General features: G+C 45.6%; 1 protein-coding gene across 2 annotated transcripts in view; it reads left to right on the top strand.

Annotated features, from left to right (window-relative positions):
* The first annotated feature begins 9418 nt into the window (after positions 1 to 9418).
* The window catches only part of PLPP1 (phospholipid phosphatase 1), a 69986-nt gene continuing 61857 nt past the window's right edge, over positions 9419 to 17547 (top strand). For both annotated transcript variants that reach the window (XM_059833240.1, XM_059833239.1), the window contains exon 1: positions 9419 to 9504. In XM_059833240.1, coding sequence (XP_059689223.1) covers positions 9447 to 9504 — 58 coding nt within the window. In that variant the 5' untranslated portion in view covers positions 9419 to 9446. The remainder of the gene's footprint in view (positions 9505 to 17547) is intronic.

Below are 17547 nucleotides of genomic sequence, written 5' to 3'. Positions count from 1 at the left end.
GGTTCATGGGCTCTTAAGCAAAACAAAGATCAGGTTCATGATAAATGACTGCGGTACATGCCCTCTGCCAACTGCTGAGTCTGGGATGGGATACTCCCTATTTGCCTATTTTTAGCAACTGCGTGGCCTTTTTATGTCTCTTAATTGCTTTAGTGATACAAAGTACGTACACAGTGAGCAGATTTCGCCCTATTGATTTGTGCAAGGATTCTATGATGGGGCTGCTCTGCTCTTGTATTTGTTTCCAGAAAACCAATACTGCAGAAGATAGCTGTCATACTGGCTTTTTATACTTGCATGGATCTGCATCATTTGTATGTGTTCTGTAAGGTGCTGTTTATGGGAGGAACCATCCCAGCTGTTTATTGCTGATGTTGATGCACTGGTACCTGGATGGATCTTATCTGAAATAATTTGGGTTTGCATCTGAAAGCTAGCAGCTGTGCTCATCTTAAGTATGGCTGAACAAAAACTCCCATCTGAGCCTGATAATAGATTAATCTTTGTGAATATAATAATAAAATATAATAAATAATAATAATAGCAGCATTAGAGAAAGGAACAAACTAAATCTATGCCCTGAATCTATACCCATGACAGTAGTATCTGAGTCCCTTGTCATTTCTGTGTTTATCTTCACAGTAGCTACCTGCAGTACAGCAGCGCTATCTTCCCCACCTAGCAGAAGGGAATGAACAGGGCACATGGTGTATGTTAGCTCATGGCTTGCATTCCCATTCCATTTGAGCCCAAGCTCCTTGAAAGCCCACACCACCTGTTTGTTGACTCGTACTCTGACGCAAGCCCATGTGTGCACCAGGAAGGGAAACTCAACAACACTGCGATGCCTCTTGTGCCTGAAAACGAACCCCTCCCGCCCAGACACCACCACTTAACCCTAAGGCATTGCAGATTCAAGTCCTCACTCCTCCAACATGGCTAAAAAGATATGGACTTAGTTGGAGGGACATAAGCAATTCAACCAGGGCTCCCTGGAAATCTGGGGGAGTACTCATACCTTAACAACTACACTCTTCTTCCTCACATCTGGCTAATAAAAAGCACAGTGAAGATCAGCATTATGTTATCCGCTAGTCTTGTATTGGGAGGGTGGTAATTTGGGGGCATCATCCCAAGTTTTCTTCTTTTTTTTCACAACATCTGTAGGTATGAGTTTCTTCAGTATGTTTGTATTCCCTTCTGAATGCTTTCAAAGGCTGAAAAGTTAAAATAACATAGAGCGGTTTTAGTGCAGTGCACCACACATTGTTTCTATCATGTGAGAATTGCTTAACTGCGGTACACTTCAGCAGCACAATTTATTACAAACCTTGGAAGTCATTTCAGGAGCCCAAGGACCTCATGGACCTTCAACCAAGTTTCAGCAAACTGCTCAGATGTGCAGTCACTAGGCAGATGTCTGGAAATGTGTGTTCTTGCACATTTATCTGCTAATGCAAATGTCCCAATGCAAGCATTAACACTCAAGAGCATTATGTGGATTTTAAACAATCCTTGGAAGAGTTGGGTCCCATAAAAGTTATTCTGACAGATATAATCCTTCTCCCCTCCTTTGCCAAGTGCTTGCTCTGGCTCTACAGGAGCCAGAGCACATCAAGCGAGATTCCTGCCTGCTTCCACTGCTTCTGGTGCTCCAGACACTGCAACATCCCTGCCCAGTGCTGACTTCACTCTTATTTTTATTGTTATTATTCTAGTTGGGAAAGAAGCAGCAACGTGGAAGGGAAAGAGAAAACAGGAGATAAGAGGATATTTTTGTGCTTTCATCTGCACAGATGACTCATATGGGACAGGTTTATTCCTTGTCTCTCTCAGGATTAATGCCTCAAGGAGAACAGCAGCAAAATTAAGGCTCTATTTGCTGCTGTGGAAAATAATACTTTCTTTCTTTCACCCTGCTCTGTGAGGTCTTTGAGGCAATGGCTGTGAGTGTGTACAGCACATAGCACAATTGGCTCCAATCTTACTGGGGCCTCTCAGTATTAGTGTAATAAAAGTAAATACCAAGTGGTCAGAGCTTAATTATAATCTGGACATTCTGTGCTCTGGCAATAGATTACAGGAGCCATTGGCTTGTACCTTAAGGCACTGAATCTACTGTTGGCACGAGGGTGAATCCATGTAAAGGGACAAGACAGCAAAGTGAAATCCCATGTTTCCTGCTCAGCGTGTAGGACACAAACTAAGAGGAAGTGATTTCAGTAAGTGAACTCTCTGTATGTTGGAGCAGTTCCAGCTGTGACTTTTTGTATTCAACTCTGATGACTATTTCAAGGAGTCAAGTACTATTTTATAGAAGATGAAGAAGCAAAAGCTTGCATTAGATAATGATTGTATTAAGACCAAAATCCTCACGTAATTCTTTTAAGAGAAATTCTAAATAATTAATGTTGGAATTATCTGTTGATTTATTCTCCTCCACCCTTAATTTTGTTTTGAGCAGGAACTGATGCTGATCATGCTCCGTGAAGAGTAACTTAGAGATGGAAGAAATAAACATGCTCTACAATCAATACTGAAGTGGGTTTCTTTTTGCCTTACTTGATTCCACCAGTTTGAGGGTTTTGGTGACATTTTGCCTATTGTTATTTCACTTTCAAAGCCCCCTCATAATTTATTTTTGTAGTTGCAATTATTTATGTGCTAGGCTATTGTAACTGCATTATATCAGTGCAGGGAGATACACCCAAGCTTGAATCTTATCCAATGTATTTATAATGTCTTAAGAAAACAACAACAACAAAATGCTATGAACTTGTGAATAAGTTCCTTTGGATCTGTGGCACTGGGAAAAAAAAATCACAAATTTGTGGAGCTCAAACAAAAGCAACATTGACAACAGTAACAGCATAATACTGTTACTAAAAATGTTGCAAAAGGCGCCCTGCAGACATCTTTCCATAGCCATTCTGGTTATATTAGCTTGGCCTTAGCTTCGAAGTGTAGTTTTGGATGAGTATGACTTATGAGTATTGCAGTTACATCTGGAGGCTGAACTCACTGTGTTAGGAAATTTACATGGTGAGGGACCATTGATGTTCTGAAGACTTTTCAACATAAATGAGCAGGACATGTGGAACTCAAGAGGCAGCAGTCGGCCGGTTCATTCATCTAGCAGGAGCACAAGAATTGGGCCAGGAAAAAGCTCAGATCTACTTCTCGCTGGGTCTCTCTGCTTCTGTCTGCTCCCATGCTGTACTTCTAGTGGTACTTCTGCTGGTATCCAAGCCATCCTGAAGTGGTACAGGACTGGGAGCTGCTGCCTCGCAATGGTTTCAGTGTGGATGGCTGCCTGTTTAAAGCACAGAGTGTCAGGGGTGGGATTGTTGCCCCCAAGCAGAGACAAGCAGCAGTAGCAGACACCTTAGCTACTGCACTCTGGATGCACAGCTTTGATCAGCCAGTGAAACACATGGAGATGTATCTGGAAGAGGTACAATGACAGACATTTTCTGTCAAACTTATCTTCTCCTATCTGTTGAAGTGGATACATGGATATCCAAACATATATGGAACCAGGCACAAGAAGCTGAGTTACTGCTTTAACTGTGCGATGGGTCAAAACTGGGTGCCTTTGATACATCACTGGCAAACTGTTCACTGTGCAACTGGTTTACCCTGCTGAAGTTCATCTCTTGAGATTCCTACTGCTGCCAGAGCTACCTCTGTTTTGCTAACTGGTTTGACTGGAAAGGATGACCAAGAAAGGAAGAAGAGAGAGGGGAAATCGGAAGCCAGAGGACACAAATCCTGCAGCCCCTAAATCACTCCAACTTGCAATAATCATAAGACTTTTTTAATGAAAGTTTCACTCAGCCATGAACATTTTGTGAATGCCCTTGAGACATTCTTTCTTTCAGAATCTATTATTGCTTCAGAGCAATATCTGTAATTGAAACAAATAACAAAATCCAATAAAGAGCAAACAGGGATAGTTTCTTAGCCTTAAGGCCAACTGGTAGATGGCCACACAGCTGCATTTTCTTCCTGTCAAAATAGCATGGCTGCATGCAAAATTGCTTTGCGGAATGCTCCCTGGCCTGTGCTAGCTAGTTCTGAAAAACACCATTTGTGAGCTAACACATAAATAGTACGGACAATCATGTGCCAGTACCTGTTTCATGTGTGCTGGCCCCACTTAAATAACTTGTATAGACGTAGTCTGAAGTGTTTTTTCTAGAAGATACTATATGATCTTCTGAGCTGGATGATACATGCTATTAAATACATATAAACAAAGCTATATACTTGGGTTTTAATGCATTTTCATTCATTACATGGACGTGAATATTAAATTTATGTTATTATGCTGTCTGGTGATGTCTGCTTGATTCTTTATTTTTGTGGCTAATCTTTAGAAATAACCTGCCTTTTCTACTAGAACATGTCTCATTGCTCTTGCGGAAATGCTCTCGTAACTTTGACTGAAAACTGGGGGAGCAGAACCCTTCATGGATGTGAACTTGCCCAGGAGCGGAGAAGTGGAGCACCATAGGTGACAATCTCAAGTCAGCTTGACAGCAGGAGCTTTTTGGTGAGTAGACAGCACAGTTCAATAGAGATGTGGGGGTGAAGTACCCAAACAAGTATCAACTGTATTTAAAGGGGAAAGAATTAAAGGAGGGAAGACAGGAAACTCCTCATGCTTTGTTTATTAGAAATATAAATGTTCTTCATTGCTCACTGGTCCCTTATTAAAAACCAAACAAACATGAGACAGAGGAGCAAAAGAAAGAAAACAACTAAATGGCCAGACCAAACAAAAGAAAAGATATGAGGCTAAGATACTTTGGTGGTATCTAAGCACTGCTTCCTTAAACATCCTGTGCGAGGGGTGTCAACTGACTTCAGAGGTCCAGGTCTCAACACTACCTATAGGAGCATGGGTCATTTTGTAAGGGGCAAATCCCATGCCCTGGACAAATGATGTAAGAAATTCAGGAGGGCCGTCTTGGCAGACTTTCCTCCTTGGCCCTCTTCTGCAAGTCTTACTGCGTGAGTGGGGTTTTGGCATATAAATTCTAAATTACCACACAAAAGTGTTGCAGAGTCTGAATCTGACAGAACATTGCGAACAAGTCTGAACTATTTATTCTCTGCTAATTATTACTAATGTATTTTGCAGTTTTACACTATGGCCATTCACTAGCTTTGAACATACGAAGACCTGATTCAGATCAAGTCCATTCAGCCCGATATCGTGCAACAATGCCCAGCAGCAGACGTTTAGGGGGAGTTTAAGAAACAGGCCCTGTGGAATGACCCTTCCCCAGCAGACCTTTCTAAATGTGGGAAATCAGCAGTTCTGATACTCTTAAACTACCAGGATCCACTGTTGAACAGTGGACCTATGCTTTACGAATTTACCTGGTGCCTTTTGGCTTCTTTGTAATTTTGTGCCCCACAGCAACCTAAGACAATGAATTCCACAATATTCACATGTAAAGGAGGAGTCCTGGTGTCTGACACTTTACATAGGTTCTCCTTAGTTCTTATCTGATACAAAGCAGTGAATACTTGTTATACATTTAACCTTCTCCACACCTTTCATGATTTTATAGATCTGTACTTTATAAAGCCTATTCCTCTCCCATCATTCCCTTTCCGTGTTGAAAAACCCTGTTCTACTTCTGTTTCTCTTGCATTGAAGCTGTTGTGTACAAGTTCTAAAACTCTTTTTTGTCTTCCTTTGAGCTTTCTCTACTTCTACTTACCCATTTTGATGTGGGATTGCTGGCATTCAGGAATGCGTCATAATGGTATTTGACAGATTGTTCTCGATGTGGTTCCTAATAGCATTCCCAGCGCTCTGGTCAGCCTGGTGATCTCTCCACTGAACACCCAGAGGATGGCTTCCCAGAACTGTCTGCCATATGACCCTCTCATCCCTTTCCTGAGTGGTAACAGCTCATTCAGAGCTATTGACTGCCACCCCAAATCAAGCTACAGAGAAACAAGCCTGGGAAAGTCCCACCATTTACTATTTGCTGATCTATACGAATGTTAATTGCAGTTAAGAGTCCTGTTGGGTCAGTACTCATTAATTATCATACAAGTACCACTAAAGACTGATGATAAACTTCCTGGGAGTTTAATCCTAGTACACACAAAACTTTTAAGGAGGATGGGCAAAACGCTGAAGATCAAACACTGAAGATCAAAAAACTGAAGATTTCTAGAAGAACCGGAAGAAAACAAAGACATGAACAGGCCTTTTACTTGGTCTTGGTGTTCTCTGATGCTTACTGCTCTCCATTAAACAAACAAAAATATACAATTAAAAAAAAAAAAAAAAGGAAACAACTGAAAACTGAATAACCATACCAAACGAGAGCAGGTGAGAGTGGAAGGTATTTAGGAGAGTCTAAATTATAGAGAGTAATATTAGACTATTTTAAGATGAAAATTTAATGAAGGGATAAAATATGAGCTTTGTCTGTTGCCTTCATTTTACTCGGGTCCCGGTTCAAAAATGTTCTTTAGCATAGACCCTGCTAAGCTTATGAGTGGATCTGATCTGACATCACTGGGTCACTATGGGGGTTAAGAATGGTGGACATCCTAAGTGCCTTGCTGCAAGGGACAGATACCAAGCAAAGCCTGGACAGGAATAATGCCACGAAGTGAGAAGATAGTACAAAACTCCCACAGTACCAGGAGAAAGTGAAATTTAGAAGCTCTGATATTTGTGTTGTATACTTAAAGAAGCCCAAACCTCCAACTGATGCTGAACGTGATTTCTACTTCTGTTTATCATCAAACATCCTCCAAGACCTCGGGAACATACTGCTCCAGCTGTCTCTGACCAAGCACCATCAGTTTGCCCTTTCTGCTACCCTGGGCACTGTTGCTGCCGCAGATACTCTTATTATTTGTTAAAGGTGCTTAAGCATGCAGGGTTTTTTTTTTTTCCTTTTCTTTTCAGTTTTACACCAAAACATCCGTTTTGTGTGAAATAACAACATACCTGAAGATGCAGGACTTGTACTAGCAAAACCCTTGAGGAACGGTAGGGTTTTGCTAATCTGAGTAGTAATTCAGGCTGAAAGTGCTCGGGTTGGTGTGCTTCCATGGCTAATAGTTGTCCGCATATGAAGGCCCAGAAAAGCCGCCAGAGAGCCTAAAGCAGTGCAGTGCTAACCTAATCCCTCAAACTGCACTCAGCTGGGGGTTTCCAAGACGTAGCAAGCCCAGTGGTGGGAACAGGGTTGCAACAGTGAGGCTCACATCCCTTGTGCAATGGAAAGTTTGGAGAGGATCCGGGTGACTGCTTTCTTTCCTGAATTCTGGCAGAAGATTGCAGAGATGCCTCTTCCCTTAGGCAAGCTACGTCTCAAGGGTGAAACAGAGATGTAGAAACTGCAGGACAATAAAGCATGATTAATTTCTCTTGTTGGTGAATGCTGTGCTGCTGCAGCCCAATTTCCAGGTGTTGTTAAGTGTAATCACTGTCTTGCTTACATTCTTCTGGGAAGAGATCTATTTAAATTAGCGCAGTCTCTTTGGTCTCTAATTTACTGCATAAGGGTGTGGATCAGGAGAGCTGTTTGCTGCTTAAGCTGAACAAGAGTAACGTGATGCTTTTAGGTTGAAGAAAGCAATTACGGCAATTGTGCATGGAATGTTTGCATTGCTTGTCTTTTGGGTTTTCTAACCATCTTGCAATTTTGGGGGTGTTATCTACTCATTTAATACCTTGTGAACAATCCCCCGCTTTGTGAGGCGCGGAGCAGATTGCACACTTTTCTTTCAGCAGCAGTTCTCAGAAAGATAAGCCGCGTTTTCATCGTTGCCAGGTTGCACGCAAAGTTGTTCCATTACGTTCTGCATTTTAAGACAACACTGGAGTTTCTACCTCCACGAGACCATCCCAGAGTACTTGCACAGGAAAATGCGCACTGTAAATTACACTGCACTTACAGGAATCGAGGGTGGTTTTAACCTCTAGAACTGCCTGTTTTGATTTGTAGCTGGGATGCTTCTTACACGTTGAGATGAAGTCAAGAACTCCTGTACAGGCTGCTGTGTGGAACTTCGTTATATATTCTATATGGAACTGCTTAATGTACCTTTTTAGGCAGCACGGTTGAAATCGAAGATACAGCATATTTAGTGAGGCATTTCCACCTCAAGAACTTGTTTCCCTTGTTGATCTGCCAAACCTGTTATTCAGCCTCTAGGATATAATACGAAGTGGAGCTGTTTACAGAATTAGAGGGTGAATGCATCAGAAATGGCAGAAAAGTTTACGCTCCACGCTTTGAATGTGGGAAGCCTGCTCATCCCGCCTGCAATTACCTAGAACAAAACACCGACGTGCTCAGTGGTGTGAGTGATAAGTTTGTGCCCAAGAGCAATAACAACACTGGTGAATAAAGCTGTCTGTTTTGTGGTAAGTGATGTTACAATAAAAACATGGTAATGCAGAAAACGTTTTTTTGATGTTGGTCGCTATTTTCTTTCCAGATAAAAGCCTTTAAAAAGGATAAAGATGGTTTTGGGTTGGGCTCTTCTGCAATTTTCCAGCACTCTTCCAGAGGTGGAAGCAGCTTTTTCCTTGTTTAAAAAAACCCAAAAAGCAAAAAAAAAGCCCCCGTGTTTGCAGCAGAGGACCCCTCCTCAGCTCTGTCGCAGGCAGGCCGGGGCGCCCCGGCGGCTGCAGTCCCCGTGTCCGGCCGGGGTCGGGCGCCACCGACAGCCCTCTCGGGTGCTGGTCACCCCGGCAGCCCCGCGGGGGGGCGGGCAGGCCACGCTCCGGTGCGACGGCCCGCATCGCCCCAGGACCGGGCCGGGCTGGCAGGTGGAAGCAGGGCACGGGCGACCGCCGAGGCAGCCCCGCCACCACGGTGGGCCGGGGGGACGCGCGCTGAGGGCCGGGCGGGGGACGAGGGGCCGCCGTCGCCTCAGACGGGCGGGCGAAGGGCGGGCCGCGGCCCCTGAGGCCCGGGGGGTCCCCTGACGCGGCGGGGCTCCCGCCGCGGGGGCGGGGCGGGAGGCGGGCCGCTCGGGGGGCGGGCCGCGGCGCGACTGGTCGGCCGCAGCCTGCCGTTGGAGAGCGGCCGCCGGGTGGGGCGTCGCGGCGGCGGGTAGGGGCGGGCGGAGGCGCCGCCGCCAGCCCGCTCTTCCCTCCCCCCCCCCCCCCCCCCCCCCCCGCCGCCTTAAAGCCCCGGTGGGCGCCGCAGTAGTGGCAGTAGCGGCAGTAGCGCAGTGCGGGCGGCGGCGGTTGCGGCGGTGCCGGGATCGCGGGTGGGCGGGCGCCATTGGCTCGCAGCGCAGCGCAGCGCAGCGCAGCGCAGCGCCTCGCCGCGTCTGAGCCCCTCCCTGCCGCCTCCGCGCCGCTCCCGCCCCTGGGGCCGAGGCTGTCACCGCGCCGCGCGAGGAGGCGCCGCCGCCGCGCCTGACGCCGGGCGCCCGGCGCTGCCAGCATGTTTGACAGGACGCGGCTGCCCTTCGTGGCGCTGGACGTGGTCTGCGTGGTGCTGGGTAGGTCGGCGGGCCGCGGAGGGGGCGAGGGAACCCGTCCGCGGGGCGCTGCGCTCCGCTCCCTCCCCGCACGGCACCGGGCTAATGGCATGCTCACCTCCCCCTCCCCGCGGCGCCAGGCACCACCCCGGAGCGGGTCTTCTTCCAGCCTGCGCCTCCGCTCTGCCTGTCTGCCGCTTCCACCGCTGCCTGCCGATCCTTCTCCCCCCCGCTCCTCCTCCTCCCTCTCGCCTCCCTCTTCCCGTCGCCGCCGCCCCGGGGAGACGGCGGCGCCGCGCTCTCCCGCCCCTCGCCCGGAGGAATCTGGTCGCTGCCGGGGCCGCGGGCTGGGAAGGGAAGAGTCCTGGGGGCAGGGAGCTGCTGCCGCTTATCCACTGACACCTGGAACTCCCTCTTATCTCTGGTGTTCTCACTCTTCCTTCCCTAACCTCCTCTGTCGGCTGCAAAGCCGTTGTGGCAAAAGCCTGTGCTGGGGAGGGTAGGTGTCTGCAGCCCGGGGTGGGTTTGTTACCCTTGAAAGGGGTCTGTTACCCCCTGAAAGGGGCCGGCGTCGCGGGAAGGACCCTTCCTCCCGGTGCCCGGCAGAGGTGGCACGATAGGTGTTGTGCAGTAGAGAAGCGACCCACTTCAGGGCTTGAGTTGTATGCGGTCTCGGCGGAGCTAAGCTGAAGCTGTAGGTCGGGGCGGAAGGCGGGACGGGGTCCGCAGGAGAGGGGGGGGTTTGCCCCTCGTGTCCGCGCGCAGCAGCGAGGGGCGGCCGTGGGGGCCGGAGTGGCGCGGCGGTGCGGTGATGGCCGTGTGTCTGAACGGCCGCAGCCAGCGCAGCTCTGCAGGTGCTCGTCTTAGCTAGTCCGAGTAACAGCACCTTCCTAAGGTTGGTTTCTTCTGTTTCGAACTCTCGCTCTGTTAAAACTGCATCGTGGCCTGTCCGCTTGCATTAACTTTCTCCTTTCACGTAATGACACGGTGTAAAGAGTAATGATGTTAGTTATCGATCGGTGAAGGGGAAGTTTTACTCTGTAAAGGGCTGTGGCTCCTCTGGACCTCTTGGTGTTGAGAGCCTGGGAAGTGTCTTCAGTCTCTGAAGATGTACTTTACTTCTTGGTCGGTCTCAGGGAGTGTTAGTTTTGGATGTTTGCTTCTTAATCAAATGAGAGCAGTACTTCTGTAATAAATCTGAGCACCTTCTCGTCCTCTTCAGTGGGTGTTGTTCAGTCAAACAGGTCTGGCTCATGAAGTCCCTTTTGGTTGAAGATGTCTGTAGCATCAGCAACACTTCATCTTACTAGATGCTTCAAATAGCAATGGTACCTTTTAGCTAAATGGCATTAAAGAACAAAATTATGGTGAGTGATGCATTGCTCTGAGTAAATGTTATATGGGAGTGAGCTTTTGGAGAATGACAGTGGATCCATGTAGTACAGTAGGAGCAATCTTTATTCAGATCAGAAGTTTTACGAAACTCTGCTGTAGCAAGGGTTAAACTTCCATGCTATCTTTACGGCCAGTAAAGCAGTTTTGTCTGTCCTGCTAATTATCATTACAAAATCTTCATAATCAGGCAAAAGTTTGCACTATGCATATATTTTGGTCTGTTTGAAGCATATGTGCGTATCTTAAGTAATCTTGAGTAATCAAGGAAAACAAAATATGTTAAAATCAAGACTATAGGAAGCATATGGCTCGAGGGTTATCCAGCTAAAAGAATGAGGGGTTTGCCCTGCTCCTGCCCCAGGTTACTACCTGGGGTGTAGATTCTTGGACCTTGCCCTGCAGTGTAGTATCAATTTACGGACCTTTCCCTGCCCTCGTGTAGCATTTGGATCACAGATGACCTAATCTGATGCCTCAGTGTGCTGGAGGGTTGACAGACTTTTTATTTTCCCTTGGGCTTGTTTACTTCCTACTAGTAGGGGGAAAAATGCAGGCAGTGCATAACATGAAGTCTTTTGACACCTGCAACTTTAAACACATTGAGTTACAGGTTTCAGTGAAACTCTAGCTGAGACAAATAAGTGTAGGAATGGGAAAGATAACTGGATATAGGACCAAATTCCCTTCGTCTTCTCCCTGGCTCCTGTATGATTAAGACAGGCCCTTAGAAGAACATAGGTCTAAAGGAGGGTTCTGTCTTAATTTTTTTTACTGTAAGAAGAGTAGTTCCTGCTGATCATGGACTTCTATTCTAACTCGTGTTTTTTCCCCTGCCCTTCCCCCCCATGTGTGCTTTGATATCTGCTCAAATGACTGAGGTAACCACCCAGATAAAGTGACTTGCAGGTATTGATAATCTGATACCTGGTATGTCCACTAACAAGACCATGAAACCTCCAAGAAAAAACTTCTTTAACTGTGTCATACTGAAAGTTTGAAACTATGTAGGCTAGCTTCAGTTGAGGTGTGGTAGCCCATTCTACCACAAAAAGGGCTGCCAGTAGCATACTCACAATCCCCAAGGTAACTCTTACTGTCACTTGATACTGAGCTTGCCTTTTTTCTCCTCCCTCTCCTGCCCTCACCTTCCCCACAGTAAGTGAAGATGGGGAAGAAAAATTAATTTCATTGTCTCAGCAATGTTGGGCAGAAAAAAACCTAAGGATATCACTTCAAGTTACAATGACCTGACTTATCCATAAGCTCACTGCAATGGAAGTGCATGACTCTGACTGTGTACATCTGTGACTTACTTGCTCCTGGTTTAGTCAAACCATTCTTTGTGCAGGTTCAACTCTCCCAACACAAGTTTTCCAAAAGGGAAGGAAGGAAACAGGAGCTTTACTGTGATTTTTGGTGATTAAATGGGTTTAATGGGTTTACTGAAGGGTCTGACAAGTGCCCAAGATGGAGCAGACGTTAAGAGACTAAGAAAGAGATCAAGAAAAAGCAGGAAGCACAGGAGGGAGCAACATCTCCCCCTTTATGTGGCATTAAGCTATTAGATAATCTAATAGCTTAATGTTTCAGGCAACCAAATTGGTCTAAGGTTGCTTTTAATGGGCCTTAAGGAAACTCCCTCCCTCATCCACCTTTCTACCCAGTAAGGGAGAGAGAATTCAGGGAAAGCAGTCTTCGGTGCCCTGAGACAATAAATAAAAACTCTCTCTTATCAGGATGATAACGCTTTCCTTCTAGATGTTACTAATGTTTCAGCGTTAAACTGGTTTCATACTCTGTAATCTAAAAAAAAAACCACCACCAAAAAGCTGCGGATTTCTGTAGTATCTGTCCTTAAATAGTGCGATGTGGCTGTATCTGCATTCTGGGAGTGTGTGCTGATCTGCAGTGCTGGGTGTGTGCATGCTGCATGTCCATACACAGCTCTGCAGTGCTGCAGGCAACAGCTCCCTTACTCTGTGTGGTCCGATAGACAGTGGTCAGCTTCTTCTGTCACTGGAAAGCATGAATGGCCTGGACTGCAGGGTTTCCTTCTCCTGCATACTTTCGTTACCTGTCCCTTCTTGATTTTGTGGTGGGGAGACATTTTGTATAGTATGGCACAGATGTGTAAACAGAATGACATTTCTAGACAATAGTAAACCCATTTTTTGCTGATACTGAGACTTGATTCTTATGGTTTGTTAGTTACACTTTCAATTTGTCATGCAAAAAATAACAGCTTATTAGAACAACTTAATTAGCTTGTGACTGATGTCTTCATTAGGCACTATGCATATACTCTGTGCCACTCTTACAGGTCTATTGTTTGACTGCAAATCAGGCTCCTTCTTCATTAAGGCAGGTAAACAACACTTAAAAGAACAAAGTTGGGAAACCCATGGTAATATTACTGTAATCAGTGGAAGAACCAAATTCTCACTAAGACCAAGTCAGATTAAAGCAAGTTCTGCAGAGGTGATTGGAGCAAGAAGGAAAACATTCTCCGTGACACTAGACTCTAGGACAACTTGCATCTGGTCTGTGCTTGTTGCAATTTATGCCGAACTTCAATGCAGGGATGCAATACAACAGAACTGTGTTTCCTTAGTCCCTTGCCTGACTGTACAATCACTGACAAGCTATTTTAAGTAATTAGGGAGCGTACTCGTCAATACATGATTGCTGGTGTAATGCAAGAATACGTACAACCTAAGATTAAAAAAAAAAATTATGTCTTCTAAAGAATTTGGCCCTTCACTGTTATGATCCACTCTCCTACAATATGTTGGAAATAGTAAAGAATTACTTAGTTAAATTTCAAACTGCTGTAGAATCTAATTATATTTGGAATATGTGTAGGTATTTCATTTTTTTTCTCCTCTCCATGTCCTACCCTGTGTTGGTTCAAGAAGCCAACAGAAAACTTCCCTGCTGCCCAGCCATTCTCTAGCAATGGGGCTATCTGCTACTTGGGTGTTGAGGCGCCCTGAGCGGCAAGCAGTACCCGTGCAAAAAAGGAGGTTGGTAGGTGGCTGGTGGTGGGGAAGGTGAGACTGTGGCAGCCTTATTTTTTTTTTTTATCCTGAAACTGCTTCTGGGTAAGGGAAGGAGCAGTTCTAGTCTTCCAAACAGAAACACGTGAACTAAACCCAGAAGTACTAAATGCTTGCATCACTTTTTAAGCTTACTATTTAAAGACTGCTGGAATGTTGTGTGGTACAGGGCAATATGCTAAACAGCAGATGCATGTGTATAGGACAGTTTGCTTTTGCAGTATGTGACCTGGGAGAGTGAGATGGCTGGACCACTCTGCACAGACTGCAGACTGTACAATGTTTTTGCTTTAGGTGCTGTTCTTCCCTTTTGGGAGTGTTTACTCTTGTCTTTCACTGAAGGCAGCCATCTCCATGATGGTTAAGGTATTGCTTGTCAATTAAGGAAGGCCTCCTTCTATGTGGGTTAGCACTTCCTGATTGCCCTAGTTCAAATAAAACCTCCTCCCCTATTACTTGTGACTCACTGACGTATGTGTCACCATCCTTATTTTCCAAGTCACGTGGATGATAAATCTTTTTTCTAGTGCATGAATACATTGTTAAGCTGTAACAGGTTCATATGAAAGAGCAGCTGGTCTTCAAATGACACTGTCCATCAGGTATCATGAGATGATACTCATTAAGCTGCGTCTCAGTTCATTGGAAACACATCTGTCACCTAAACCAGGGGAAAAAATCTTCCCTGTCCTACTGTGCTTTCTCAAACACACGAGACCGAATACTCTGGTTGTGACATTGTCCCTTGTTACTGTTCTTGGCAATAGTCACTTTTTATTTTCCCCCACATAAAGAAAGATGCTTTACCCAGAAGCTTTCTCCGTCTTGCTAGGAAGCCTACACAAAAGCTTGAGGTTAGAACTCAACTAGTTAATGAACGCTATTCAAAGTCAACAATTGGGTTCTTGCTCTGCCAGGTATTGCTGTTAAATTGTCTTGTACTCTGGCTAACCCCTGCCTCAAAAAGATAAGTTCTTGCACTTGCTTTTTACAGTAATGGATAAATCCTAATTCACCTTCCAGTGCCTTCCCAAGAGCTAAATCTTGAACTTGGCACTGTACTTTTTCCTCTTAGTGTAATAGAGGAAGGTGCTTGTCAGCAGTGAGTTTCCTTACCAGCTGTTTGAGTCCTGGTGACTTGTTAACCTTAAACAGACAAAAGGGCTCTTGCAGCATGCTTGTGTGAAGGTGGTGACCTTTGCTTTAAGGGAATGGGAGGGAAGGGAAGGGGCTTCTACCATATTTTCTGTAGAAAATTAAGTACTACACTACAGCTAAATGATAAAATAGCTCATCTCTCATAGTTGAAGAGGTCCTGCTTCACCTTTATAGCTGCTTGGGTACTTATTGAGCCTGTGCTGAGCTGATTCAATACACTGACGTGGTTTTAAAGAGTTGGATAGCGTGAACTCATACTGACTGAAAGCAGCTTCGTTTGAAACCTGCAAGATCACGGCCCTGGTGGGAGGGAAGTAAAGAGTTGACTACTGGTTGCCTGCTACTGCATAGTTTTTCATAGGGACACTGCTGCACTGACCAGATGCTGATTACAGGATAAAGCTGTGATAATCCTCTGTGACTGTGTTGGAGCCCTGGAAGCAGGTAGCACGAAGAGGTGACCTAACTCCGGAAGGTACCTGATGATGAGAGATAACTTGAGCTTTGTATTTGTAGCCTTCCAGGTTACTTGGATTTATTCTCGACAACTGATAGTGCTCTTTCCAGAATTAGTCCAGGAGAATTATAACAAACTCACCTTGGATGATGGGAAGGAAAAAAGAAAAGAAATGCTGAACAGAATTACATAGAACCTTATCGGCAAGATATACCACCCACAGAAGTGTGGCTTTAAAAATGTCAGATTCATTGGTATGGGCCTGATTATTGCTGTATTTGCTTGGGGGGGTGGTGGTGCCAGGGATTGATTCTTTTCCCTATCCCGCAAAGGAAGCTCCTCCTTCTTGGGGTGTAATCAGGTAATACAGTTGACTGAAGACAACTGAAAAATCCACAAACACTAGTCATCCATTATCTGAATTTCTAGCAAGTGATTAGTTTTAGCCCAGTTTTATAACAAAAATTAAAACCATTGAAAGCTGTTCTGAAGAAGCAAGATGCTTTCTTAGACTGTTTTGTTGGAACAATATAGTTGCCCAAACATCAGGAAATACTAATCAGTTCAGCTGCAGCAATCAGTCCCACCTATGAGTAGACCCACAAGCAATTTTCCAGCCAGAGTGGTGTAGTCCTGCAGTTTAAAAACTGGAAGAAAACTCTGCTGCTTATATTAAGGATCTTCTGCTCATCTCTTCTTGTTTTAACAATCAACTGCTAATGAGTTGACCCACTGTCTGGGGGGTCAATTTTCCTTTCCAAGTTATGAGACTGATCTCAGAGGCACAGAACTAAAAACTGTCTATTGATAAACTTGCATTGTGTCTTTCAAACTACTTTTGCCAGATTCTCTGGTACACAAATCCTTCTAGCACAGTCAGGTCCAGCTTTTAAAATCAAGACTGCTTGTTCATATAGAAGCCAAAAATAGACCCAAGTAGGCTTCTTTAGCAGTATATGATACAGAAAAATAATGTAGAAGCTGTCTGGTGCAGTTATCAAACACTCTTTCTGTGGTCACATTGAGTTACAGGATTTGAAACAACCAGTACAGAAAGCATTAATAGGCTGGTCTTGCTCTGTTACAGACTTTGCTGATTCAGCTTTAAAAAGCTGTAACCAAGAAAGCAGTCTGACTCAGAAGCATGTTAAGGTACTTCAGTTTTATTTGTGTTGTACTTCAACACAGTTCTGGCATCTCCTGTCCATGTGGCATATTGATATCTGGCAACACCTGTCATTTATCAACAGTCCTGGTTAACGGGGGAGGTCCCAGATGACTGGAGGCTTGCCAATGTGACGCCCATCTACAAGAAGGGCTGGAAGGAGGATCCGGGGAACTGTCAGCCTGACCTTGGTGCCAGGGAAGATTATGGAGAGGTTCATCCTGAGGGAGCTCACAGGGCACGTGCAGGACAACCAAGGGATCAGGCCCAGCCAGCACGGGTTCATGAAAGGCAGGTCCTGCTTGACCAACCTCATCTCCTCCTATGACCAGGTGACCCACCCAGTGGATGAGGGAAAGGCTGTGGATGTTGTCTACCTGGACTTTAGTAAAACCTTTGACACCCTTTCTCACAGTATTTTCCTGGAGAAGATGGCGAATTGTGGCTCAGACAGGTGCACTCTTCGCTGGGTAAAAAACTGGCTGGACGGCCGAGCCCAGAGAGTTGTGGTGAATAGAGCGAAATCCAGTTGGCGGCCGGTCACAAGTGGAGTCCCCCAGGGCTCAGTTTTGGGGCCGGTCTTGTTTAATATCTTTATTGATGATCTGGATGAGGGGATTGAGTGCTCCCTCAGGAAGTTTGCAGATGACACCAAGTTGGGTGGGAGTGTTGATCTGCTCAAGGGTAGGAAAGCTCTGCAGAGGGATCTGGACAGGCTGGATCGATGGGCCCAGGCCAATTGTATGAGGTTCAACAAGGCCAAGTGCCGGGTCCTGCACTTGGGTCATAACAACCCCATGCAACGCTACAGGCTTGGGGAAGAGTGTTTGGAA

Source organism: Gavia stellata, chromosome Z (assembly GCF_030936135.1).
Source record: "Gavia stellata isolate bGavSte3 chromosome Z, bGavSte3.hap2, whole genome shotgun sequence".
Lineage (NCBI taxonomy): Eukaryota > Metazoa > Chordata > Aves > Gaviiformes > Gaviidae > Gavia > Gavia stellata.
The sequence above is the reverse complement of the archived record's forward strand: the minus strand, read 5'-3'. Positions and strand labels throughout refer to the sequence as shown.